We start from the raw sequence: 26212 nt of genomic DNA, 5'->3' as shown, positions 1-26212 counted from the left end.
TTTATCCACTGTTGTAATCCCTGTGCGCACCACAATGCACAGAAAGTTATCACCGCGTTAGCCATCGAAACCAATGATTAGGTGACTTGTCACTGCATCATTGGAGTGCTGAAAAAGCTGAGGCCAGCTTAACTTTGCTTTGTAGTACATCAAACTCATCCACAGCAAGTGTCGGGTGTTGGTTATTCATGTCACCAGCATCCACTAAAATTAGTTGTTGGGCACCCAGTAGCTCACCTGGTAGAGCAGGCACCCCATGTACAATTTTTGCTGCAGCGGTTACAGGCTCGATTTCAGCACACAGCCCTTTGCTGCATGTCATCCCCTCTCTCTGCCCCTTTTATACTATAGCTGTCTTATCTGTAATAAAGGCATAAAAAGCCCCAAAATAATCTTTGGAAAAAAAAAAAAGACTTGCAGCCTGTTATTGTGTTGCTCGTAGTGTGAATACAACAAATGACTGAAACAAAATAGTGAAGTTGTGAGCCATAAAACAAAACAGTCAGAAAGTTACCAAGAGTCTAGGCAATTTTTTTCAGTTTTTGTCACGCAAGTGCCAACTTTCACGTTACACATAATTATATGATCCATTGCAAATACAGAAATATTACAACTTATATACTACTATAACAACTTTAAAACTTTTATGTTACTAGAAAATCATATGCACATATAAAGAGTTTATAAAAGAAAATTGTCTTCTTCTGTATATGTGAACCTTAACCGATGCGTGTGGCTAATGTGGCTAAAGGTAGTGGTCCCTGTTCAAAACACTGAACTGCATGCAATCATTGTCAGTGATACTCACATGAAGGCTGCCTTGCCTTCCTCCAAGTTGTGCCCTTTGGTACCCGTGCCTGATTTACCGCAGAGGCACATGATGAGGCCACATTTGTTGACAAAGTAACAGGTGACATCCACAGCTAGCAGCAGGAGTACAAATACTACAACAAGGATCCCTGCCCAGAGCATGATGCCCATGGAGAGCGCTGCCTCATCACCCAAATCTGCCAGACAAGAGACAAGACAGGAGAGTGCTCAACAACAGTAGCATGACACAGTTTTAGAAAGAAACAGCAAAGAACAACTGAATAAAGTGCAGCTATGCTACTTCAACCACAAATACTTTCATATAACAGAAACAACTCACCTGCTATGAGCACTGATACATTTTCTAGTTGTCTCGGCATGAATTTAGATGCAGTGTGATGTCTGTTTGGACTGTGCTGTCTGACTTGTGTTCAATTATTGATATATTTTGTGGTCTGTTTATTATGCAAACAGCTATCGTTAAAAACACATAAAAAATGGATATTATATTCAACCCATTTATTTGGTATTAGAAAGAAGAGGAAACCAAAGCATACACTGTGTTGCTAGTTACCCGGAAATGTGGAATATTTTATGGACAAAATGAATATGAGCTTTTCAAAACAGCACAAAAGGCTATGGTGTGTATTCAGGGTTTGTGTAAAGTGAAATCTCTTCAATATATTCTCTGTTTCTAGATAAATGTAACTCTTTAGATACCAATAATTAATACAAATCTGCTAGAGACTAAAATCCAGCTAAGTAAAGCACCCTCCAATAAAAATGTATAAAAACAGTATTTCTGAATGATATTTGATACACATTACATGCATGACAAATATCAGGGGCCAGATGTATAAACATTGCATGAGCACAAAAACCATGCGTATGCCTTTTCCCACACATAAACTGGTATTTATTGAGGAAGAATGTGAGCACCTCACACATTCTTCAAACCAGGCGTAAACTCGGTTTCAGCTGAGAAAGTGCAGGTGATGTGGCAATAAAGAGATGAAATGCAAGTTGAGAGAGGGGTATTGTTTTGAAGTTGCTTGCCAATATCACAGGTTGTCTAATTATTTTTTGTAGGCTGCGCAGTGTTCTCTGAAATGTCAATCAAAGGCGTTCTTATAAACTTAATTTTAAGGAGCAGTAGGTAGGATTTAGTGGCATCTAGTGTTAAAAAATGCAGATTGCAACCAGCTAAAAGTTCTCCCATGTACCAAGCATGAACTCCTTTTCAGGTTTTTAGTCAGACCAGGTGATTAAAACTGTCAAAAACACTGAATAAAGGCAGTTTCATGTTATAAATCAGTGTTTCTCCAACGTTGTTTGGCTTGTTACAGAGCTAGCCCAGCACTTGCTAATGTGTGTTCACCTTTTTTTCACTGATATATTAAGATTCAGACATTCAGGAGGTTTTTACCAGAAGCCAAATTATCTGCAGAAGTCTCTTCCTCTCCAAAACAAATGGACCCATTGGTATATAATGGTAAAAACAGTAAATAAAGCAGTTTCATGGTAAAAATCTGTGATTAGAGCCAGTGTTTGGTTTGTATGTTTTGGGCTCCTGTAGAAACATGGCAGTGCAACATGGCAGCCTTCAAGGAGGATGACCCGCCCCCTATGTAGATAAAAACAGCTCATTCTAAGGTAACACAGGTAAGACAATTCTTATTTTCACTAAAAAATGTACTTATAGTCCAAGTCAGACAATAAATCCCCCTGAATCTTATACAATCGACCTTTAAAGTGTTTATGTGTGATGCATTTCATCACTGTTTATTTACATTTAAGCCATCATCTCCCTGTAAATGATATTTTCGTTTTATTCTTACTTGTGAAGCACTTTGTAAAGTCAGTTTCAACACGTGCGCTAATGGAATATTAATCTTTCCTCTAATGTTTAATAATAATAGCGATTGAGATTTGATGATGGTTTGCAGAAACATGATAAATAAGAGGTGCTGGCGCTACAAATAGCCACAGCCGTGAGTGATGACAGCTGTTCTGGCACTGCTGGAAAACCTCACAGATGCAACACAGGCGGCGATATAGCACTTTCTTTTCCGTATTTCTCACTGACAGGTCTAATGAGTGGTGGAGGGACACAAGTATCAATATGCAAACGGATGTTTAAGAGCATTTTTACATCCACTTATGGGGAACTGTGGGTGTGGAAATGAGGCTTGTGCATGTGCGCCCAGCTCCACAATGACCAAGATTGATATAACAGAAACATGCTTACGTGCAGCTAATAAATCTGACCAAAAGAATGTCTTTGTGTGTACACACAGTTTGAAGGTCCAGCCTGCAGGATTTAGAGGCATCTATTGAAAGACATTAAATATAATATTAGTATCAATATTTTCATTTTCCATTTTCATCACCCAAAACTGAAATTTTTGTGTTTTCTGGACCATAGAATGAGATGTTCAGCAAAGTCTGCCATGTTTTTACAAAAGCCAAGTCAGACAAACAAAATGCTGACTCTAGATAGGACCAATCCGTTTTCATTTTGGCTACTATAATTCTCCTGTATGTTTGGTGCACAGAATAAGTTTTAGTACTGCAACCTCATTGCAAGATGCCACTAAATCCACTGGACACACCCCAAGTCATGAATCTAAACAGGGTTTTATGCATCTGACCCCTGGACTTTTGTCTCAGTAAACAGCACAGACATAACAGTTTTCTAGTGATAATTCTGTGTACAGGTTGTCAAACTCTCCCAATATTATTATTACAAACATTTTTCAGTTAGATGTCTCTGTTTTCAATATTGTAAACGTTAATGTTTAAAACCTTTACAGTACATATGCATTATTCTGTAAGCGAATAAAGAATAAAATAGTGTTTATGTAAACAGACAGGCCTCGCACTCAGCCTTCATTCTGTTCTAAGTGCTGATTTTATTTTAATACAACCTCATTTGAATTCCTCTATTGTTCATTACTGTAAACGGGCAGTCCCCTCTGTTGTCTAGTGCTGATGACTAGCTGTGCTAATGCTGAGCAGAGTGAATCTGTGGGAGGCGGAGAGGATTTCCACTGCCTTTGGTTCAGCACGTCTGTCTGGTCTGTTCTGAAGCTACACAGCACCCTTTTCTCACCCATAACAGAGACACGTCTGCCACGGACAAAGACTGTTTTAAGGAGTGAAAGCATCCAGAGAGACAGCCAGGCCAGAGAAAGGCGAGTTCTCCTCTACAGTTATGGTGTGAGTTCCCCACGAAAACTATGAGAGCAGGAGTACAGTGATGAGAGACAGGATGAGTGATACCAAAGTGCATGTCACAGATGAACAACCCTGAGATTCGACTGAGGACCGCACCAAAATGCACACAGGGCGAGACGAAAATGTTCATGTGGTCCACCACACCAATGTCCACGACGAGGCAAGAGAGCAGGAACATTGACAGACGGGGTAAAAGAGAGAAAGGGGAAGAGAATAAAGGGTAGGAAGAGGGAGGGAAATGAAGGACAACAAAGAGGGAAAAAAGAGAAGGGTGGGAAAAACAGGAAGAGAACGTGAAAATGTGTCAGGTCTGAAAACCAAAAGTGAAAAAAAAAGGAAACTGATTTCTTGTATCGAGGGAGGAGAAAAAAAAAAGCAGCAACACATCAAAGCAAAAGCACAGCACAAAGGGAAAACTACACCATGTGGACTAGATGGTGACTCAGTGGTGGGTGAGTGGGAAATGCTTTTAGATTGGAGAATGAATTAGAAAAGAAGCGAGAGGAAGACATAATGGTCTGTTGCGATGTTTCAGTAGAGTACTCGGCAGTGTGTAGCACCTAAAGGGAATCTGACAAGCTGTTTGGTTTTTTTGTGCGGTTGGTAAAAAAAAAACCTTCAGCTGCAGTTAAGACCTCAAGGTACAAGTTAATCAGTGGTTATCAAGGGTCAATTTAGAGGCTGGTTCCACACAGGGACAAACTATCCACTCTAGCCGCTACGGTAAACAAAACTAAAGGAAAAGTACAGTCATTCAGAGGAAATCATCTCATCCTCCGTGGAAAGAGCCTGTCCCAGTTCTGAGAGCACAAACTCAAGCTCATTTAGCAAGGGCTGTCAAAAGTTTAAAGTGAGAAAATTCAGCCGGAAAATCATTTTTGGCTCACCGCTGTTCAGAAAATCCATTTTTTTCTGTAGATTTATTTAGTTGTCATTCACCTTTCAGAGCCAGAGAGGTAAAAATAGAATGTGATGCTCAGGTTTTGAGCTTTGAGTTTGGCTCCTCAGTTTTCTGGCTATTTAGTTCCAGTTTAGTATAGATGACCTGAGGGGGGTACCTGGGATAGCTTCTGGCTCTGTGGACGTCCTGAAGGACATGGTAGCTGGCTGAGACTTGCCCTTCTGATTCTCTGCCACCACATAAACATTGTACTCGGTGTCCCACTCCAAGCCGCTGAGAACCACATAGTCGCTGCCGCTGGGCATCCGGATTTCTGGTTTCCACTCTGACACCTGCATCTGAGGACACACAGAGAGGTGTACAGTACATGCATTAAAGGCCGCAGCTAATTAATTATGTCATTACATAATAATTTAGTTTATTTTCTTGAATATCCATTTATCAATTGGTCTATAATATATCACAAAATAATGAAAACGTCAATTATCTTTTCTAAAGGTGACAGGTAACTAACTCCTGATATTTGCATAACTGTAAAAGATGAAAAAGCACAAATATTTGGATTTTCATTTTTAGACTTTGACTCTGAAAATTCGGTTAAAATTTGTGCTACAATTGGATGTAACTCAACTTATGATGTAAGACAAGAAAAAGCAGGCATTTGAGATTCTTAAGCCATCACAATATTTGATATTTTTGCATGAAAATTGCTTAATTATTTATCAAAATAGTTGAAAATTAATTTTCTGTAGATTCACTCATATATTAATCGCATAATAGTTTCAGTTTGCATGCATTAAAATGAATGCTTAAGCAAATCAGACTTAGACAACAATATTTATATTTTTAAAATGACTGAAGATGTCAGAACCATGGAGCTTGATTAGAATCATCAATAGGGCTGCAACTAACTTTTTCCAATTTTCATTGATGATTAATCTGCGAAAAAGCTCCATCAACTGTTTGTTGGGTATATAAAATCATCAAAGACTAACAAAACCAGCAAATATTCACATTTGCCATCCAGAACCTTACATTTTTTTGGCATTCTGCTTATAAAAATCACTCAGATGATCAACTGATTGTCAAATTGGTCGCTTCAGCAGACACAGACTAATCACTTCAGCTCTCATACTCACTGGTTTATAGCGGATGAGATAATGTAAAATGGGCGAGCCGCCATCGTCCTGCTTGATCCAGCTGACTTTGAGGGAGTTGCCTTTGGGTTGAAGGGCCCCTTGGAGTTTCGGAGGATTGGGATTCCCTACAGGCACACAAGAGCAAGATGGAGCTTATTTACTCATTAAAAAGATGCTACAGAAGAACTGCAGGGTTATTTTATTATTGGGAGAAGATTCTGTTACACCAGTACCTTTGAATTGTACAGCAAAGACAACGGAAACCTTGATTTGAAATAAAAGTCAAAACTTTGACACTGGCCTTTGTTTTCATTCTTTTAAGTCACTTGCCCTTTCTTAATCGCTTGCCTCAAGATGGTATGTCTTAAGTCAGATTAATTATCAAATAACACACAGCCACATGTTTATCTGTTTCAGTCTGACTTGCTTTGTGACATTCCTCCAGTGTTAAATAAGGCCTCAAGGGGAAATGGTTATTTCTCATTGATTTAAATGTTTATTTAAGACTTGCATTTCACAGCATAATAAATGGGTTCACCTGCAATGATAACCACGGGGTGAAATGTTTGTGTAGCACAACTTACTTGTAATATACTCAACTATTATTTTGTCAGTCTGAAACTAATAAACACACAAAAAAAGTCAAATAGAAATGTATCAGATGGAAACTTTAAGACTACAAAGTCATTTACCTAATAGGTTGTTGTATTAGACAAAGTGTCCGATTGTGCTCCTCTGACCTGTGAAGTTCCACAGAGTTCGATCCTGGAACGTGTCTTATTCTCCCTTTGGGACATATTCTCCATTAGTTTGACATTAAACATTGTTATACCTAGGATGTCCATCTTTATGTATAGTTTATGAAACCTAGTATTTTGGATCGTTGCAGAAAATAACCTCTGTGGCAAACAAATGCTTATGGTACTTACATGTTTTGTTCGTCAAGATAATCTTAACAAATGAACACCACTTTCAGGATTTTTGAAGGCTGAATGTAATTGCCAAAAGTAAAAAGCTAATGTTAGGCTATAAACAAACCACACTCAAAGGCTGTAAAGCCACGTTTAGCGTGGTTTGGCTTGATGACGTTCTGTAGTCTCATTTAGCCACTTGTTAGCAACTGCCTTTTTTAAGACACATAAAACCTTTAACGGTCACAATTGGGGTATTTACTGACGTATTTTATGTCATAGAACAAAATGTGAAAGTCTCTTAAGATCGTGTTAACCACAGATCTTATTTCAGGCTTCTAATCAAAAACCCACTCAAAAAACCCTGACTTTGAGGTGAGGGATCCAGAGGTACTGAAATGCTAACTCATTTCCAGGTTTTTGGACTCAGTCCTGGGGATCTCTATGTGCTAGAAAAAGGATTTTTGGTTACACATGCTTGCCAAATGAGAGTGAAAGTAAAAGCTGACCCTAGATTCACTCTTGTTTGGCATTTTGCCTTGCTGTATTTGTGTTTTTTTGGCACTATGACTCTTGCATTTCTGTTGTACTTGTAACATAACTTTGTTGGTTGTGCAGTCTTTATGGAAAATCCTGCATTGCATGTCTTTAACAATCTTTGGTTGTCTTCAATTTAAATACATACTCAAATGCTATGTATTTTCTTCCATATAACTGTACTCATGGTTTAGAAAAACAGTACATAAAGTATTAGTTCCAAACAGACAGCAAGAAAGAGGTGTGTTACGGTTAGTGTTTTTACTCTAACTCATACTACTGCTTGCTTTGAAAACCCTGATTACATCACTCTACATTAGTTGATGTAGGCTTTAATGCAGCCTAAGGTTAAACAGGTTAAACAATATGGAGGACACACTACACAGGGTAGCTTGTTCTCAGCATTAATACTATAAACTGTTGATTGAAAACCAGAGCAAACTGCTGGCAGGGGCAGTTTTTTTCAGGTATGTGTGGTAGTATATCTCCTGTGGGTAGAGGAAACTGTGTTCATTACACACTTGATTTATACGAACACATCCTAATAGGAGGAGAAGGAACATCCCTTTCGGTAGTGGGCTATCAATACCATCCCGAGTGATGGTGATATTAAACAACCCTGACTGTTATGTATTACTGCGAAGACAGCTCTGGCTCTCTCTCATTTATCGTGCTGAGGAAAATGTCTACATGATTGATTAATAGGACTGAGGTAGAAATGTATTACATGATTGCACAGAAGCAATTAATGTGTTGTTTAACTGTGGAATTCTCCAATTATTTAGTACGGGCGGTTCTTTTATAAGAACCTGCAATAGTAAGTTACCTTCTGCAGAGTGGAGAGGGATCATCAGAACCATGCAAACAGTCACAGTCTCATGAAATGACACATGTGAGAGGTTCAAAGAGGGAAGACGGACATGAAAGACAGAACACGGGTACAGGTAGAGGAGCAAAAAAATGTAAAAGAGCAGGAGACAAACTAAAACATACAGATGTGGAATCACAACACAGCTTTTCATTCAAATAAACACAATAACAGAGCATGGACATTGAACAGCTTGACTTCAGAGACTTTATAATGTGCAAGGTAACTAATTAACCCTTTGAAACCTAAGGAATTTGGTTTTATTTCTTAAAAAAAAAAAAATTGGGAGAACGCAATAAGCAACTTAACACACAGCCCAAAAAAGAAAGAAATTAGTAAAAAGTTAAAAGAAAATGACATGATTATAAGCAAAGAAAGAAAAGTAAAAAACAAAAACAGAAAAGAAAATGACCTGAAAAAAGTGCAGAAAATGTAAAAAATATATGTATTTTTTTCTGGAACATAATTTAAAAAATATAATCATAATGATTATAATTTTCCATTTTCCCTAAATTTTGATAATTTTCTAATTATTATCTCCCTTTTTTTAAAATGTATTTTTCAAGTTTTTTTCTGTGTCAACTTCTACTACATTCTTGCAATTTGTGGGGTATTTCTTGCCAAATTGGTCACTGCCTTTTTCGTAATGCTTTTGAGAGAAATCAAACCAATTTTCTAAGGTTTCAAAGGGTTAAATAGCCTGTGAGAGGCATCTGAAAGAAAGCTTTTCAAGGGTTAATCAATGCTGAGGAGCCTAATCCAATGTGGCCATCCCCAAATTACACTAAACAGCAAACATGCTGATTCTGAAATGCAGAGCTTTGCCATTAATTTATAAAACTGTCAGCCAGTTAATTCATTAATAATTACATAAATATTCATTTTTGAATAACTCAGCTGTCATCTTAAATAATGTGGGTGAGATAAAATCTACAGGTAAAGGACAGAGAGGAGTTTGCATTTATAATCAGGCAACTCAAGGTCACACTTTCTAGAAAAATAGACACATTTTGCTATGCTTTAAAGTTATTATAAATGCAGCTAATCAGCAGGGGTGATGGGGTTATCCTGTCAGAATAGAAACAGCTACAGCAGTAAAAAAAAAACACGAATTGTCTATTATCCTTCTACAGAACAAACCTGTGTCTTCAGTGGAAAAATGGAAAATGTCGTCTAGGGATTTAAAAAGAGAGGATATCAGGCAATCAGTATTAGTTGTCTGCACAAATGACTACCTGAATCTCTGTAATAACGCTTCACTAGAGAGTTTAGAGAGACTCAATTCTGCCACAATGCACCAGAGAGGCAAGAGGAAGCAAAACATTTTATTAAATGACTGCCACATTTAAGGGTAGAATGAGACAGAGGCAGCGCTAATGAAACTGAAAGGCGGTTCTAAGACACAGCTTCAAAGCTGGCAGGAGGTGAAAGTGTTTTTTTCTTAAACTGTATTTCGGGGAAAATATTCCGTCAAATTTACTGCAGTTGCTCCAATTAGTTTTTAATTATCAACTCAACAGACATAACACAATGTTAGTTTTTTGTTTTTTTTTTTTAACTGCTTTTAAAAATGGTTTAAAAAAACATCTGATTTTGGCCCCCTGTCTTACTCCCTACTAAGCAATTATTAAAACATCAACCATAAACATTTCAATTTTTAATAACAAGACAGACACTGATTCATTGATTTTACCGCTGCTTTGAATGTCAATAACAACAGAGATCGTGAAATTAAAACAAAGCTGACATAATGCCCTAGAAGCATATTAATGAAAATATATTAATCATAAAAGTTTCCATCTTTGATGTGCTGATATGAGTGAGAATAAATTAATAACAGAAATACTATTTTGAAACTGATGAATGGCATTTCAAAGCAACTAATGCATGGAAGGTAAGGAAGAAAGATGAAGCACTTACTTTTGTAAGTGCGGCCTGGTGAATACAACAGACAGATGAGCAAATGGATAAAATAAAAGATGATTAAGACAAAACAAACAAAAACATATGAAGAGATGATGAGCATGCAGACAACATTGAAAGAATGAAAGTCAAAAGGCACAGTTAACATGACAGGGTAAAGCGGTTTCACTTTCAAAAACATGCAACCAACAGAGGGGGCTAAAAACTAAAAAATGGGCTCAAGATCTACTACAGGGCTGCTATATAAATAACTAAGGATTAATTCTGTTTCATATTCTAAATTATAGTTTGCAAACTGATAATGAGGCAAATAAAATACAATTTATGGATTTTAAAAGATTGTGCAGCTTGATCCAAGTGCGACCTGTGTGATGAAATCAGAGTGCAATTAAATGTGTAAAATAGCAAGATAGTGTTAAACCAGATTGGCTTGATGACAAAAATGTTCCCTTTATTCTTAGATTTTAATGTCCCTCCATGGAAAAACTAAACAAGAGGGTCATTGAGTTACTTCCTGTCTTCAATTTTACTCCTAAACAAACGGACAAAAAAACTTGGAAGGGGACAGCCTTCGACTGAAAAGACGGCACTGTTGGAAACTTTTGTGAGACAGTCCAAACAGTCTCAATGCTGACTTGTTGAGTTGCGGTGCGGCAGCTGATTTCACTTCAGTGACTTTTATAGATCGCTAATGGGATGAACAAGCACTTCTCACTCCAAGAAATGGAAGAGAAAACTTTGAGGTAATGTGTTTGTGTGGATAGGGGTCAAAGAGGTGCGATAAAAGCTCTGCGGCATGCAACATGTGCCACTTACGGACAGGCTCCGTTTTGAAGAACTCAGCGGGGCTGCTTTCACCTTCACCCTTGCCGTTGATGGCTGACAACTTCACTTCATAGCTGGTCTCCGGCTTTAGGCCTGTTATGGTCGCCTCGCTGGTGTAGCCTGTTACAAAATATCAGAGGCAGTGCAATCCCTGTTGAGAACACCTTGATAATTTTGATTAGCGGTGAAACAAACACACACCCCAGTTCAAACAATACATGCATAATTAATTCCATGGCGAGTAAACACTGATTAGCTCAATTCTCGCTTCATTCCAACAATGTTTAAACAGAAAAATCTATTTAGAGATGGTCTAAAAGGTCTAAATCCAGAGATACACAGAAACAGAAATAACTGACAGCTTTTTCAAAGCCGCCATCGGCAGGTATAGATTACATTTGAGATTAGGATGACTTTAAATACACCATTTATCATGCTTGTCTAGTTTCAAAATGATATTACTATTATTTTATGTAGTTTTTAGCTTATTTAGTAATTTATTACTTTATCTTATTTCATGACTGCATAACACTTTTTAATAAAAGTGATATATGACGCATTTAATTTCCTTCAGGGTATCTGCACATTTTTAGAAATTAAATGTGATGTCTTACAAGACCTCAACAAAGGAAATGGAATAGCCTTTCTGCAGCAGACTGAGTGCACATCAGCACTGGTCTATATGTTTTAAATCAATCACAATATTAGTATGGATATTTTTTTAAAGGAGCTGTGGGTAGGATTTAACAGCAGCTGTGAGGAATGCAGATTGCAACCAGAAAAAAAAAAAACCTCTAATATGTGTGTGGACCAATAACTCCTTCAGTGTTCATTGTTCAGGAGGTTTTTACCAGAAGCACAATTATCTGCAGAAGTCTCTTTTGCACCAAACCGTCCAGTGATTAAAACCGTAAAGATTAAGTTAAAAAAATAACAAAAAATGGATGAAGCAGTTTCACATTTCTCAAATGCTATACAGTGTTTTTCCAACAAGCTGCTAACCCAGCACCTGCTAACGTGTGCTCACCTTTTTTCTCTGATAACTTAACATTAAGATGTTCAAAGGGTTTTTTACCGGCAGACAAATTATCTGCAGAGGTCTCTTTCTCCCCAACCGTCCAGTGATTACAACCGTAAAGATCAGAAAAAGGTCTTTCTCTTGCCAAAACAAACGGACACAGTGGTTAAAAACAAGAAAAAAAATAATGAACAAAGCAGTTTCACCCTAAAAAGTGTTTTTTTTTCAATAGTGCTTGTCATGTATGGGCTGCCAACTACTGTACTTTGTCCGTTCTGGGCTACTTCAGAAACATGGCGTTACAACATAGCGATCTCCATGCACGAGGACCAACTCCCTACATAGATATATTCAGCTCACTCTAAGGTACCAAAAACAGTGATTACACACTAAAGAAAAATTACTTATTATATTAAATTCTATATTTCTTCCAATACAGCCCACTAAATCCTACACACTGGAGCTTTAAATATCGGCATATATCTTCACATACCAAACATATGCAAATTCACATATTAAATTATCAAAGTATAACAGTCAAGTATGTGTTGAATGCAATGAAATGTTTTTTCAATGTTGAGCATTACATGAAACAAAAACATTTACATTTATAAAACAAAACCTTAAAAAATTAATTTTGCTAGCTATTTATTAAAAATAGCTTGAAATCCTTTAACCCCCCCCCCAAAAAATTAGCATTTCCCCAAAACAGGAACGTCATTTTTGTTTTGGATTGCTCTCTTACCATCTTGGACATCATAGATTTGATGCACCCAGCTGCCCCTTCCCTGAGTCCTCCATTCCACTCTGTATTTCAGAACAGGAACACCTCCAATGGATTCTGGCTCTTCAAACTGGATCTGTGCCGTAGTGGAGAAGGGTCTCACCTCAGTGATGGATGGAGCTGATGGCACCTCTGGTAAAGGAAGGAAATGCAGTGTGATTGCAACAAAACCTGGAAGATTGCAGCACGCCGACGCTGTCAGACTCCTCTGTTCCATTACACTAACAGACTGAGCTCACAGTTCCTAACAGTCCAAAATGAATCTAAAAATTGCCCCGGCTTTGTAAGAAATAGATGATTTCATGCCGTTTCTCAGGCACTGAATGCTGCATACTCTTTCAGAAAATACAAATAAAGGAAGGAGAAACATTAAAAAGCTGCTATGACAAACAGATTCAGGTACATGCTGATCACAGGTCAGCCTTAAATGATGAAAAGCACACAAAGAAAACCCCAGAAAAACAGTGATCTGCTTATTGGACCTTTTTTTTTTTTTTTTTTTTTAAAAAAGAGGCTGAACCTTTTCTGAAATTCTGATCTCGATAAACCTTTCTGGAAAAGGAACAACACTGCTTTTTGTGCCCATAAATTTTGGATTTGTGGAGAAAATGTCTGACCTGTAGTGTACACAATTAACTGGCAATCAATTCCTAATTGACATCAGACATGTTTAATGTTCAAAACAATTACATTTTGGTTCACACATCACTGCACTCTCTATCTGAGAGAAAATGACAATATTTAAACAGTTTAAATGACTGAGACTGGCCCCATCAGAGAACTGCTGGCCTTTCTGAATCCACACACTCCGGTGTGAGCACAGTTATGTATTCAATCACTTTGATCTTCCAAATGAAAAGGCACACTGTGATTACTGTGGGCTACCCATGTTCTGCTCCGAGCGAAGAATGTGGTGTTTTCAATTCATATACTTCAGTTTTGTGGCTTTAGAGTGCCATTACCTTTGTGCTCTCTGTTCCATTTGTCTAATGTGCTGGTGAACATACAGAGTCTTTGGTATCAGCTGGTGGTAAATTGATGTTACAATAAAAATGTTTGATAGATTGTCTTTTAATTTACAATACACAGACTAAACCCTTACATGTGCACAATAATATATTCTGTTTTACATTTCTTTTAACGCTAAGTGAAATCCTCAGAGCCACTGTAGTTTAGAAACAACCAGAGGGAAGGAACATTAAATTACCCGGTGTTGGTTACATTGCCTTTTCATCTAAATCTATCATCCATCTAAACAAACAGCGCTCTGTGTAATCTCACGTTGTGGTAGATGTTTTGGTCTAATGCATTTTGAATATGAGTGAAAAATCTGTTCCTGAAGCCTGAAGCCAGGAAAAGCCTTGTAATTTAATTCATGTGCTACGGTGAAACTTACCTTTAGAACTGAATATTTATGTTTGATGAATTTAAAACAACAAAATGAATCACAGAGTTACAACTGACCGGCCTGAATGAGCAGGAACTCCTTGGACTCTGTGCCCATCTCATTTGAAGCAGTGCAGTTGTAGCTTCCAAAGTCATTTTCAGACTCAGGGGTTATCTGGAGGAGAAAAAAAAAAAAAAAAAAAAACAAATATATGAAAGGCAGCGCACCAAAACAGACGAACAAACTTGTGTGTCAAACACTCTGAAGGTGACCTTTTTGTTTGTCCATTAGAGTAGCCTATTTTTATTTGTTGCTGTGAGCTTTCCTGCTGCTGAATTATTCATCAGATGTTTTTTTTTCAGCACAATGGAGCTGAAAGAAAACCCCTTCACTTCCAGTCTATGCTCATGAAATGTTGATGACACAAGAGGGTATATGTGCATGTGTGCACATGGAAGGATGTGTATACATGTACACTTACTTTATGCACTGTAAATTGCAGTTTGACGCGTGTGTATTTGTCTGTGTGTGTGTGTGTACCTGCATGTAGCTGGCTGATGGACTCCTGAAGATCTTAATGTTGGTGGTGTTTGAGTTGGGGAGCTGCAGTCCGTCTCTCAGCCACACAATAGATACATCGCTGGGATGAGCTTTGACCTCACAGCTGATGTTAACAGCATTTCCCTCCCAGGTATACACTGCCACCGAACCGTGGATCTTTGGTGCATCTAGTGAAAGAAATACATATTATACAGACTAATACCAAAACATTTAAGTTTAAAAAAAAAAAAAAAAAAAAAAAAGATTTTCCATCCCCAAAGACCCCCATGTTAATATGCCCTACATGAAAGCAGAATAAATCACGTTTACAGCCTGGACCAAAAATTGGTTCGGGGTCTCTATAGCTAATGTTAACTTACATGACAATTGAAAGGGGGGTGAATTTGTATATACCCATTTTTATATAACCCTTTTAAACTTAAATGAAGCTTAAAGCTTTGCATATTTAGGGGCAAGGCAGCTTGAGTGACAGGCTGTCTATGAGGGGTCACCAGTCTGTGGTCCTTTTCACACAGAGATTGCGTTATAGAGTGGCTTTGAAGTCTCTTGTTCAGTCCGCCTTTGAGTTTTTACAAAGATCCAAACAACAGAGGCATCATGCTGCTCCAATGTGTGATTTCAGACAACATGCCAAAATCAACAAAGTAAAAGACGTTTAACATAACAGCATCTGCCTCTAGTGTGATAAAAAAAAACATACGTATCAGCAACCTTTTATAAACAATAGCAATGATGTATCATGGCAATAACAATAATTTACTGTCCCTGTTACATGGTAACTGATCCTTTCCTCTGCTCCCAAATGTCATTGTTTTCCAAATTTGCGTCTTGTGTATTTGCGGCTGCCAGCTGCTTTTTAAATCTCCCATGGTGGGTGGCACAGATAAAATGCTGTCAAAAAACGTCACACCTGTCTTATTAATCATCTTGCCCTGCTGGCTGTGACCTCGCTTCAGCGCTGTAAGTACCTGTGTTTTCGGCTCAAAGGCGAGACAACTCTGTCCGCCCAATTGACAATTGGATCTTTTATACACAACGTTAAGGGAGCATAATGACACAAAATTCAGTTAGATCCACCCTCGCCTCTCCACAGCTCCAGCCTCTCGTCCAAAAAAAAAGCCTAGATGGCGACGGTATAAATGCATAATTCAAGGCTCATCAGTCCACAAACTAATGGATAACTTAACAGTAGCGACATCTATTATTTACACAGAAGTAAACATTTTTAGAGACTGGTAGAAAAAACGGTTTTGGTCTCTATAGCTAATTTCAACATTCATAACAAATCTGCAGGGTAAATTTTAAAATAACTCACCCATTTACATTTTTATTAAGGCTTAGTTAAGGTATGCATATTTAAGGGCTAGCCTGCTTTCGTGACAGGCTGTCTGTGAGGCGTTGCTACAGACTATAAGTCAGATGGCCTGTTGCTCCTCAAAAGCTACACCCTCTTGTCTAAATATGGTCACTTCTGGCTCCAAAAAACAAACTTGCAAAGGCAGAAATGCCAAGCTCAAAAAAATATACAGCAGTCCACAAACCAATGCATGATGTCACGGTAACAACTTCCATTATTTTAACAGGGCTTGAAAAATGTGAAGTGAATTCAAGAGCTCCATATGATAAGGGAATGCGTATTTTGTTCACTTAAAAAGGGTGGATGATGAGCAAATCGCTTTTACTATAGTGTACCCATTTTGTAGGCTGAAACACTTACAGTAAGAGAGGAGGAAATACTTACAGCGGACCTCCAGATATGCAAGCTGATCATCCTCTCCAATTGCACTGCGTGCTGTGCAGAGGTACTGACCCGCGTCTGTATACTTGACATACTTCAGAGTGAGGGAGGACACACGAGCATCACTCCTCACCACTACATTTCCATCCAGACTCTAAATGGGAGCAAAAAATAACTTTGTTTAGAGGATAAAAAACAAAAAATATTTGTATAAGTTATTTTCCATGGCCACACTGCATATTTACATCTACAGAGCACATTTCTGTAAAATAGATGTGTGACCTGAAAATAAAAAAAAAAAATTGAGAAAGGCTGCCTTTAACGAGCAGAAGAGACATTACATTAATGAAAAAGGCACTCTGCTCTGTGAAGACGTGGAAACATAAGGACACAGTTGACAGAACAGGGGAGCTTATCAATAATAGATGACAGAAGGCACTAGAAACCATCTAGAGCTTTTCACACGGAGGGCTTACCAACTCGTGAAATATGCTGATGCATGAGACAGCAGAGCATTACCTTACATGCCACACTTGCACTTTCATGTTGAAAACATTTGGGGCTTAGTGTCACTCCCCACAATCTGATTTTTTTTTAAAAAGTAAAATAACATTTTCAGTTAATCACTTGTGGTGGGTTTTTTGTTTTTGGTGTTGTAACGCTTTCTGAGCCTATATCCACCACATGCCCCAGTTTCCGTGATGAAGGGCACATGCCAAGTCACATAGCATTTGAGACCGAAGGCAATAACAACAGACAGCTGGCTAATGAGATGTGTAAATGACCTTCCTGCACTCGAGATACCTGGTTTCATTAACTTGATATGTAGAGTTACAACATCCCACCATAAGTGGCTTCCTGACCTTCAGGGTCAACAACTCTGTGTTGTTGTGGCGGCTGATGTCATGTGACACTAAAGTGTGGCTGTAGAGTTACAGACAGACCAAATCTCTCCTTTGTAAGAAACATTTTTCCACATGGGATATTACTCATTAAAACTTCCATCATGCAGGTTCTAGACCTTAATTTTCTTCATCTTAAATGTGCAAACAACTATTTGCTGTGTGGAGTGATGGTGCCCTGAGCAGAGAATGAAGTTGCGCTTCCTCTGTGTTGGTTGTAATCCAAGCTTCTCTGTTTTTTTTTGTTGGGGTAGCCAGTCTGGCTGCACGTGTATGGTAGTGCATGTGTATCCTTGTCTGTGTACTGGCTAGCTAATTGCTGCCGCTTTAAACTGCACTTATACGATGGTTACACAGGTTACTGCTCATAACGTCGTCCCAACCGAAAGTGGCAGAACAGCATTGTCACTGCGGCATGATGCTCAACATGCTTTGTCAGCACTATTTGCACTGTTAGCAATGAGAGCTCCCTAAAACACAGGACATGGCATTGTACACTTTGGGAGAAGTTTGCAGAGTGGGCTTTCTTCCAGGCAGGGATTTCTTGGTTATAAGTATAAGTCATGGTTGAAAACCTGTTAGGCAAAGTTCTTCTATGTGCACTCTGTGACGGTTTCAGTGCTGTTCAGCCTGTGCTCTGAGTTCACAAGTTTTTTAAATACCAAGCCTGTTTGAGCTGATACTACAAAGAGATACTACAGGTGACACTATTTTGATATCAGAATACAGACCCGATCTGAGTACATCTTTGTTGTTGGATATTATTTAGTCCATGTTATGTTCAATATATTTCACCATACGCTTTAGCAATACTTAGCTGTACATATTTTTCAATAAAAAGTTATGATGGTCAATTTGAGAATTTATCAGCAGTCAGGTAAAAGCCAAATGAAATTTTGCAAGGAAGTCTAGTCTTGGTTGCAGCCATGCAAGCAGTATAAGGAACAAAAATCCAAGTATATCTGTGTAAACTGATGACAAAAAATAAAAAATCACCTCTGTTTGAAGTAGCAGTTGGGCCTGAGGTCCCCTGAATGTTTAATCTTGGGGTTAACTAAGTAATAAATTACTTTTTGGCATACATTTTGGTAGCTTGACGACCCAATGTGCATCTTGCACACAGTGCTGGGTAATGTTAGCAGCTGTTGAGAGCTGTTTGCAGGTAATTCCAGTTCAGAATCTGAATAACAGATACGCTCTGAATGTTGCATACGTCTCCTTTAGCTGTTAATGGCACAGCAAATGTAAACTGCCTTCTGGATGATTTTCCTCTGAACATGGTAGATCTCAAGAGTCAGTAAGTCTCATGTTTATTTTGTGGATTTGGGACATGCAAATGGTTTTATATAGTACTATTTTATACAGTAAGCTTTGCTGTTCTTGTCAATTGTTCCCTTTTCAAGGTGCTGCAGAACTGAGTATCTAAGCCTCTGTATTGGTTGCTTTCGTGGCTTTGATCCAAGCTGCAGGCGAAACAATAGCACGGATGCTTCTACACATATTGAATTAGGGCCCGGTCTGGGCAGCCATGTAAGAGAAACCCTCGTTAGTTTTGTATTCAAATTCAATAGACAAAGCATGTCTGGGGCATTCATTATGCATAGCGGGTAGCAGGACCAGGGAGACACTTACATAACACACTACCCTTTTTATTCTGACCCCTGTGCAGAAAGCATTCTCCCTCGACCCCTGTGGCATTGCTCCTGACTCCTGCATCTGTGCATCATGCCACATTGTGTACCACCATAAAGTCCAACTTACTCAGTATGCTTCAATATTGCGTTCTTTATAACAGTGTGCTCCTACATTATGGAGAATGCAGCATCAAAATGTCACTAAAGCCAGAACATATGGACAGTTTCTCTACAGTCTCTCAGCCCCAATATGAAGCTCATAACAAATATCATCTGCCAGAGGAAAATGGTGTCTCAACTGCAATTGAATGCTGTGATTCATTAATGTTTTATAACAATGGATTTTCAGCATGAATGCAAAATATGCCAGAGTGGCTATCTATAAGAAACATCCGTATTAAGCATCTAACTTCCAACCTACCTTCTACCTTCTATTATTTGTTGACTACTACAAACCACTTTACATGTCTTTCAAAAAAAAACTGCAATGAAACAGATAGGGGAAGGAAAAAAAGACTTTGAGACAGAAGCTCCTCTAATAAATCAGACCAAACTGACAGCAGAGCTCTCCAACAGCTTCTGCAGCTTTACCAGCAGACATGAGAGACACTGCTGGAACATCAGAGCATAAAATTGAGAATGCACTGAGGACATGTTAAACTCATGTCTCACCAAATCTTAACTGGTCCAGCATACCAATGCACCTTCCCCCTGAATGTACTTTCCTTTCTGAGGCTTGTCAAATGAACACTCAGCTGCCTACGCACTTGCAACAAACATGCTCAGCATACTCATACTGCCTCGTGCTCGCACTCCTTCCCTGTGCGGTTTCTAATGGGATATCTTGCAGAGGAGCACCGATCATATCAGAGTGCAGGTGGGCTTATACCCATATCAATATGTTGGAAAGACAAAATTATTAATGCCTCCTGATTTAATGTAAACCGACACGCTCTCAATCTGAAACGACAGATGTGCTGCAAACAAGCTGCTGAGATATAATTTTTGGGACAACAGAACGTGGCATAAGCCTGATTTTTAAGACGTGTGTGTTCTTGTTTGAGGGAAAAGTGGCACTTGCTTTGGATTATCTTTATCTTTCTTGGAAACCTGGGAAGCTTAGGTAACTCAAATACCCTGTTTGGGCTTTTATGTACAGCTGAGTAATCCAAATGTTCTTCTTTCTCAGTAAAACTGTTTCTACTTCAACATCATATTACTGCTGATGCACAAAATGGTGCAACCATGTGTAAATCAGTTTTTTACAAACCTAGTCATTACTGTCAGCATGTGTTTGATGAGAAAGGCTCTTCCTCACATCCTGCAGCGAGTGGAGTGTGATACGCTATTTCATACTAAACGTTTCGTAATAACAGACAGGTGCTATTAATGAAAGCATGCCGAAATGTCAAGATTTAGTCAGCATTTGAAACAAGAAAAGCAAAAGAAAAAAGCCATCTTCAAATGAGTAAAAGGAAAAGACCAATCTGATTAATGTGCAGAGCCCCCTGCAATTTAAAAATAAAATAGCTAGGCTATTTAAGGAACCAAAGACTCTAAAAATACGCATTCATTGCCTGTCAAATGGAACAAATTTATAAATAACGATGGCAAGCCTAATGTTTGATCTTGCACCTGAAATGACGAGCTGTGACGACACACTTTATGAGAGCACAAATTTCTCTTCATTTGTAAGCCAAAAAGATCCATGTGTACTGTCGTCTAGCACGGTGTACTCAGCGCTAACATTGGACATGACAGAGTGGTATTTCTCACCAATGTTATCACATATGTAAAACACATATTTGGTTGTTTAGTAAGCTTAAGTAGGCAGTTCTTTCTTTTGCCAATTTCTTTCAGGGACAGTCCCTGGCTCTGACACTCTGGGCTGCCGCACAAAGACATCTTTCACTTTTTCTTGCATACATATTCATTCATCTTTGGTCCAACAAATTAGATCTATAAAGAATTATTTTCTGATGTCAAAAATACATCTTGACATAATCAGGGGCTGGCATCACATCAGGTGAGATCTGGAGATGTGGGTGGGAGGACGGAGAAATATGTGGAGAGTTTTACCTCAACAAAATCCATTTTTGAGAAGAAAAACAGGTTGGCATTGCAGCTAACAGAATCATGCATCAAATCTATAAATTAATTCTGAAAATCATATTTGAGAAGGCAAACATCTTGCACTGACTTATGTTCTTGCAGACTAAGGTCTGAAAGAAAAAAGCTCACGCTGGAGTACTGCATGTTAAGTTTATAGAGAAACTACAGAAGTGAAACAAAGAGATACAGACAGGCCGGCCTGTTTGGCTTCTGCATCTTTCTCAGGGTTTATACTCTCCCTGAACCTCATTTGATCAAGAATTTTGATATGCGTCCATCCAGAATTGAATAGGACTCCCCTGACATGAAAGATGGATGGGTGTAGGAAAGAAAGTCATGCATTTAGAATACCTTGTGTTGTTCTGGCCGAGTCCATGATGCCTGTAGAGGACAGAGACACAACAACAAACAAAAGGCAAAGCAATTCTTAGAAAGTAATCCTTATTCAGGCAAAGCTGGGATACTGCACATCGCACGCAAGTATTAAGTGTCCAGTTTATTTTTCGTACATCCACAGTCCCTGAGCTGAATGTATGATTTTGCTGAAAATCTGCAGGTACAATAAGATGTATGCTTTGGATTTCCCTACTGAAGAAACCTATTATGTGACAACAGTTTTTCTTTAAAAGGTGCACTTTGGGGGATTTTTACTGCGTATTATTTTCTCTCCTGCAAGCTGGAACAAGTCTGCTTCCAACCCCCAAAGAAGTAAGTCTATTGGCATCACGATAACGAAAATGCTTACAGATAAGAAGGTTATTGGTTTATCTGGAAGAGGTGAATCCATTACGCTGCAACAACTGAGATATGTCGGCCCGTTTGGTAAACACAGTACGGCAATTATCGACCCGCAAGCCCATTTTTGAGGCTTAAAGCAATAATGAGAATATAAAACCCAATAAAACTGAATTTGCTCTAGCTGTTGTCTCCTTGTGCATATAAAGAGCCTGTCCTACATCAGCAGTTAGTAGTCATCAAGTCTTGCTGTGTTTCTCAATGAGCAATGGGGGGTTTAAAAGAAGCAATTTTGTTGCAGCTCTTCCTATTCCCCATGTGACACCTGGAAATAAATCTTTGCCTTCAGGTGGCCTGTGTCAGATGCTCTGCTCTGAATGTTAACAGTTCTTGTAATACAGTCTCAAAGGAAGTGTTTTTCTCTATTAATATGCTTTGAATGTACTCCAAGGCTAAAATAAATAAGAATATTATTTGAATAACTTAAGTTCCATTCTTAGAAAGAAGATACCTTTCACCTCTCTCTGCCAGTGGATATTTATAAATCTACAGGCACGTTTGCTTTACAAATATTAATTTCTGCATTTTGAGAATGGATGTATAATAAATTTACTAACTGACCACATATATATAATTTAAAGGAAAAGTGTGTAGGATTTAGAGGCATCTGGCAGTGAGGACTGCAGACTGCAACCAGCTGAGAAATATAAATATATATCTATATAAAAAATGTTCAAACCATGATCTTTTTTCCCTAGAACTTCAGGGCTGTCTGACTTGAAGACAAACTTCTCCCAACATCCTCAAAACGTGGACTAACAACAAGATCTTTTCACTACAGTATAAAAACTCAATAATAACTGTCAAGGATCTTAGACAAAACAACTGTCTTTTGTAGATCACATTTCCCCGACATACACAACATGCTAACGTTTTCAGTATAAACCTATGGCATTTTACATTGCAGACATTAGCTTAGCAGCTAGCGGACTTTTCCTCTACTAATACGGACTTTCAGTCTGCATGCACGTTTTTTTTTTCAGTCAGCATGTTGAAACAGAGCAGCTAATGTAACCTTAGCAAGAAGTCAGTGAAGTCACCTGGCATGTATGTCGTGTTTTCTCAGTATGGCTTTTGTTTACATATGACATGCCATCTGTTGACTCGCAGTTTGTCCAAAAACAAAACATTTCTATACTGATGATTTATTCCCGAGTAAATAATAGTAATATATCCTCATCATCTTTCTTCGGCTGCCCGCCCATCTGCCAAACGCTGTGTGACGTGACTCAAGACTTTCAAAAATAAGGACGTGCCTGAAAGATGATAATATGGATCGATGTTTACACTTTGCATCGATGTTACGTTATTGTTGCTCATTTAATTGATATATCGATGCAGATTGATGGATCGTATGTGTGTGTGTGTGTGTGTGTGTGTGTGTGTGTGTGTGTGTATATACTTTTAATATCATATTCCATTTCTACTATATATCCCATGGATGTATTATAGTAAATATAATCCCCCCCAAATCCTACACACTGGACCTTAAAATAACTAGGGCTGAGTTATTGTTGAATTTTAATATTAAATGCCTCTTTAAAACATGATTTACTGAAGAGTCTTCTACTGAAGCACTGCAGTTCAGCTCTCATGTCTATTTGATAAAGTTACATTTTAAATACTGCATGTTTTTACAGTACACAGTAGTATAGCATATTACTAGGAAAAACACTAAAAGCCCATTTTCTGACTGGGATCAACTCCAGTTAAATATTTCATCATGTTATTTAGAGTTCACAAATATAAAGATAAATAAGTGATAATCATAATCATGTTGGTCATGTCTCCGACTCTGCTGAATACAGAATTACTTCACATCATCACAGATCAAATCAAACCTCTAGTTAACAAACAAACACACAGAACTGTTCTAGTCAACATGCCATGTCAAGTTAAATCACAATGACACTGAAAAGCCAACCCCACAAGATGATAAGCTCCTTGGAAAGCATGCTCTATGGATTTCATGACACTGAAGAGAAAATGTTAAGCATGACGATGGGATGTGATGGCCCACATAGCGAAAAAAGTGTAACAAGCAACATGATTAACAGCTATTTCATCAGATGCAACTGCAAGAAAAAGTGACGTAAAGCAATCTGCTGGAATAATTGAAGAGCAAACAGTGAATCAAACCATCAATATATTCACATCTACTCTCTCATAATCAATGGTGTGTTTGAATTTAAATACTTAATATCACTGCAGGTAAAAAGAGGAGACATTAAAATAATGATTGGACAGATCATACGCAAGGCTCCCTATTTGGGAGTAATTTCACTGCGCTCGGAAGAGCATTTTAAGTCCTCTACTGTCACAGTAAAACAAACTGTGCACCGTACATCATTACAAACAGCAGTTGGCTGCATATCACCACAGCACTGAGAAAGAGCAGTGGCCCAATTAGAACAGGCAACCTAATAGTCTGGAACATCACCACCTCATCCGCACACACGCTCGTCTGCGGCAACGCTCCCGCAGTAAGTGAGCCGACAAGTATCGTTGTCATATCTGTGACAGGTGTTTGTTTAAGACAAAAGGACAATGAAGAGCAGCAGATGCGAGCGTGCAAAACGGAAGACACCAAAACAAAATCACTCCTCCGAGCCAGCGCTCGTAACAATATGGTGAAGGCTCCCGTGGGACTTATCATTTTTCCAGCCCATTGTTATTCCCTTCCATAGAGAATTATCCTCGCTCTTTGTTCTGACATGAATTGTAATGTCAGCATGAAGAGGGCAATGCAGCGAAAGAGGAGACATACTAACACAAATACACTAAATGCATAAATGTACAGAACCCGGGTAGAGTTTCACATACTGGGTGACGCCTGACTGTGCATATTGTCATCATCCTGAGTCATTAACTGCTGAGCTTCAGAGCCTCTGCCAGCACAACACAGAAAACTGACTAGCATTTAAGTAAAGGAACCCTGACATCACCCAACAACTGAGCTAGCAGGCATGCTGTTGAAAATGAGAAGCCTTTTGTGTTTGCAGAAAACAATGCTCTCTCTACATTGGCACGCAACGCTTAAAGCTTTCCTCTGTTTCGGATGCCCTGCCTCAACCACTGTCACACCACATTAATTACACATTTTCTTTAAGCATCTTATTACACATAAAACAATCATGAATTTCTCAGGTCTTTAATTTCTTACTGGCACTCTGGATGTTAGACAGCAGAGCTAAGAGAATATTTTGTCCTTAAACATAAATTTTTCACAAAACACAAAGATTACAGACAGAAAGTGCCATCATCCAAATCAACTTCAAACTTTAATGTGCTTTTAAGTTTTATAATTAGTCCTTTGTCGCGACAATTTCCCTCTGTATAGTTACAGTTCAAAAATATTTCCAGATAATTACAGCTTGAAAAACTCTGTGCATCAAGCAGAATGTTTAATATGTATTCAAATAAGCCAAACATTCATTATGTAGATAAAGTACAAAGCATGGATAAATACTTCATTTACATTTTCAGTTATTAAACAGACACACTTATCTACCGAGACTTGCAGTGAATGCATTCAAAGGACTGAAACAGCCCAATACTGCACGTAAAAGTTGATGAAAGTTTAAAAATGAATATATAAACACTTAACTTTAATAGCCATATAAACAAAAACAAAACCATCCCCAAATAAATGCCAATTTGAAATTGAAACATAACTCTACGCAGGCATGCACCCACGACTGTACAACACTTTTTGAACCTACTCCTTTTATCCTGTCTTTTTTTCCAATGGACAGTACCACTGCTTTTCTATTATGATACAGTAATCTCCCTTAATCCACACAGTGTGCACCCCTTTTACTCACAATGCTTTTGTCTGCCGACAGTGAACACTTTGTGAAGGAGGTTATTCAGAAAGAATTTTGTCTCTCCTCATGTTCACCTTTAGAACACCAGACCATGGTTAAAAAAAAAAAAAGGAAACCGACAGTGAATGTCTTACCTGTCACAGGATATCAGACGTAACAATAACAGTTTTCGTTTCCTAAATGACTGAAATACAGCATAATTAAAAGCTTAATCCTTGGCTCTTTATTTCTTATTTGGACATGTAGCTCTACTAAAGAGTCAGCTACAAACTTTTTGACAGGTTGGAAGGGTTATAGGAGGTA

General features: G+C 38.3%; 1 protein-coding gene across 3 annotated transcripts in view; it reads right to left on the bottom strand.

Moving 5' to 3' along the window:
• ncam1b (neural cell adhesion molecule 1b) overlaps positions 1-26212 on the bottom strand; it is a 96455-nt gene that overhangs the window by 7075 nt on the left and 63168 nt on the right. For all 3 annotated transcript variants that reach the window (XM_042486712.1, XM_042486714.1, XM_042486713.1), the window contains 9 exons: positions 21639-21668; positions 16643-16793; positions 14881-15068; positions 14418-14514; positions 12915-13085; positions 11143-11271; positions 6088-6212; positions 5106-5286; positions 809-1007 (listed from right to left, as the gene is read on the bottom strand). In XM_042486712.1, the coding sequence (XP_042342646.1) occupies positions 809-1007; positions 5106-5286; positions 6088-6212; positions 11143-11271; positions 12915-13085; positions 14418-14514; positions 14881-15068; positions 16643-16793; positions 21639-21668 (1271 nt within the window). The remainder of the gene's footprint in view (positions 1-808; positions 1008-5105; positions 5287-6087; positions 6213-11142; positions 11272-12914; positions 13086-14417; positions 14515-14880; positions 15069-16642; positions 16794-21638; positions 21669-26212) is intronic.

Source organism: Plectropomus leopardus, chromosome 5 (assembly GCF_008729295.1).
Source record: "Plectropomus leopardus isolate mb chromosome 5, YSFRI_Pleo_2.0, whole genome shotgun sequence".
NCBI lineage: Eukaryota > Metazoa > Chordata > Actinopteri > Perciformes > Serranidae > Plectropomus > Plectropomus leopardus.
The sequence above is the reverse complement of the archived record's forward strand: the minus strand, read 5'-3'. Positions and strand labels throughout refer to the sequence as shown.